The following is a 2821-nucleotide window of genomic DNA, read 5'->3' as shown; positions in this document are numbered from 1 at the left end:
ATATATAACCTAAAAAAGCTGAATTTTATACATTTTCATTCTTGCTCAACCATCGAGCAAATATTATTTATGGAATAAATACTAAGTACAAGCACTGCTATGCAATCTAGCAATAAAATGATGAACCAAACAGAAAAGGGCTTTGTTCACATGGAACTCATTCTCTAATGCAGGAAGACAGAAAATAAACATTAACTAAAATAAACATTAACTAGAGATTGAGACATTGAAGAACTCTCAGGGGAGGTAAAATTGAAGTGGAAGAATTGAGTTAAAAGAAGCTAGTAATATAACAATCTGGGAAAAAAATGGCCTATGCAGGTGTAATAATTAATACAAAGGCCATTAAGGCAGGAATAAGCTTATTATGTTAAAGAAGAAATGAACATGAGTGGCATGAGGCAGAGAGGGAGACTGGTACAAATATCAGGTCAGAGAATTATCTAGGGACCAAAGTATTAGGTCTTCTTGTGTCAAAGTAAGAAAGTTTTTTTGGTTTTTTTTTAATAGAAAGCTACCAAAATTTCTTAAAGAAGTTTAATTACTTTAGCTACATGTGAAGAATGAATTTCTAGAGAATTGCTAAGTGTAGAGGAAAGATTTAGAATTAAAGAGACAAGGCAGGAAGATCTTGAAACACTCCAGGTGAAAAATAATGTCCTTTTAGACCAAGGTAGTTCCTATGGTACTCCTGTAGGCATGTAAGAATGTATGGACTCTAGATATAGGTGAGATAGAGTCAATTGGTATTGATTGATTGGACTTTGGGGTGAAAGAAAGAGAGATATCGAAAAGGATTTTCATGTTTTTTTCTTAGCTACCTGGAGGGATGTTGGTTACCTTGGGCAAAACAAAGTTTTGCTGTTTATTTTTATTTGACGTTATCATTTATTTATCCATCAACACATCTGTTTGTAAATCCTGCTGAGTTTAACCTAAAGACTTGGGAAAATGAAAACAAATGGTTCATTCCATGCTTTTTATCCATTATAACGTTTTATACCTCATTTTCTCCTACCTTAAGAAAACAGTTTTCAACTCTTTTGCAAAAATTCATTGTTCAAGTTGAAAAAAGATTATATATAAAATCTCAATGAGAAATAGGATGCGAGAGCACAATTGATAAGAGTATGTCCCTGGTTAGTTGAAGACTCCACATTCCTTTCTTATTTTTTTTTGGGGGGGGGGTGGCATATTTGTTATCTGTATTGTGAGTGCATCATTCCCAATTCTTACATCTCATTTACTCTTTATCATCACCAAATGACTCGTTTTTCTTTCTTTTACTTCATTTCTTGAGGTATGAAACTTCGTAGTAAACTTTCTAATTTTCATAATTATGATATATTACACTTAATCTCATATTTTAGAAATCTATAAAGATAACATGAATATGAAATTATAAATGAAAATATCTTACATATATGTTATAATATTATTTTTATTTAAACTGTTTTCTTGTAAACATGAGTATGTTAAACATCAATAATCACATCATAGTTAAAATCACACATAAATTTACAGAGACATTTAAAAAGTAAAAGATATTTTATATATAAATTTTATGTTCTAAATTTTGAAACACACAATTTTTATGAGGGAAAAAATTGTAGACAAAACAGGATATCTTTTTACTTTCTCTGAGTGAAAAATACATTGAGATAAATGTAAATAGGAAAAAATTCTTAGTGGTATTTTTAATCTATGTTGAATTTGTTTGTGGGGAGGTAAGAGTAGGTGGGGATTTTAAAATATGTCTCATAATGTATCCATTTTTAAAACATGGAGGTAATATTATTTTTTTCTTATTTTTCTAGGAAAGATGGATCAAAAGAGCCAATAGTAGAGATGAGAACAGAGGATGAAAGAATTACTAATCATGAAGACGGAAGCCCAGTAAATGAGCCAAATGAAACTACACCATTAACAGAACCTGAGTATGTAGATTGAAATGCTTAACTCTTTTTGGATAAGTATTTGTAAAGTGATAACACATTATTATTACATAAAATATTTACAAATACAATAATCTGTGAAAAATTGTTTGTTTTTTAATGAAAGTGCACGTGAATATCTAAAAATCAATTTTCTATTTACACATTTTACATAAAAACTTTGTATCAATGTTGGAGAAAATCTACTGTTCAAACATATATTTATAATTGTAGGCAAAAATGTCAAAAAGGCAAATATGTTGCAGAGTCATATTTCCCTATATTATTCTTACTCTTTAATAAAGTTATGCTTTAAAAATACAATTGATTTTTACTGAAATAAAGATGTGTTAGGAAATTTGTAATCACTTTAAACATAAATATGACAGTCTAAAATAGAAATAAATAGTGCAAAATATACACAAGACTTTTTTTAAAAAATAATATTTGTAAAGAACAGAAAGAAATATTGTTTAACTGTCATTTTAATGTCTAACAGTAAATGGTGGTTGGTCGCCATTCGAGATTATGTTATTTACATCTTTCTGCATCGATTATACCTCCATTAAAACCATAGTGGGTATTTTAACTATATTGTTAAAGATTATGAACATATGCCTAGGTTCATATACATAAAAATTAAAATGATTCATACCAAAGACATTATTAAGAAGTAGTTATAGTAGTATTTTATTTCATATATTTAATACTAATAAAACCATGACTTTCACACTATTCTTTAAATACTGCTCACCAAAATGACTTGTAAATTTTATACTTTCAAAACAAAGAGCCCTTTTTCCTTGCCAGCTAACATTCCCTTGCAGAAAAACTTGATTTAGGCTTCTCATCCTAAGTCAAATACTGAGTGTTGTCATAGCTGAAGA

The 2821-nt window shown here is 28.9% G+C and overlaps 1 protein-coding gene across 1 annotated transcript in view; it reads left to right on the top strand.

Moving 5' to 3' along the window:
* The window catches only part of NCAM2 (neural cell adhesion molecule 2), a 445018-nt gene that overhangs the window by 438952 nt on the left and 3245 nt on the right, over positions 1 to 2821 (top strand). Inside the window, exon 17 of the mRNA XM_011358219.2 lies at positions 1818 to 1937. Coding sequence (XP_011356521.1) covers positions 1818 to 1937 — 120 coding nt within the window. The remainder of the gene's footprint in view (positions 1 to 1817; positions 1938 to 2821) is intronic.

This window comes from Pteropus vampyrus, unplaced genomic scaffold, assembly GCF_000151845.1.
Source record: "Pteropus vampyrus isolate Shadow unplaced genomic scaffold, Pvam_2.0 Scaffold38, whole genome shotgun sequence".
Lineage (NCBI taxonomy): Eukaryota > Metazoa > Chordata > Mammalia > Chiroptera > Pteropodidae > Pteropus > Pteropus vampyrus.
This window is presented reverse-complemented; position numbering and strand designations above follow the sequence as displayed.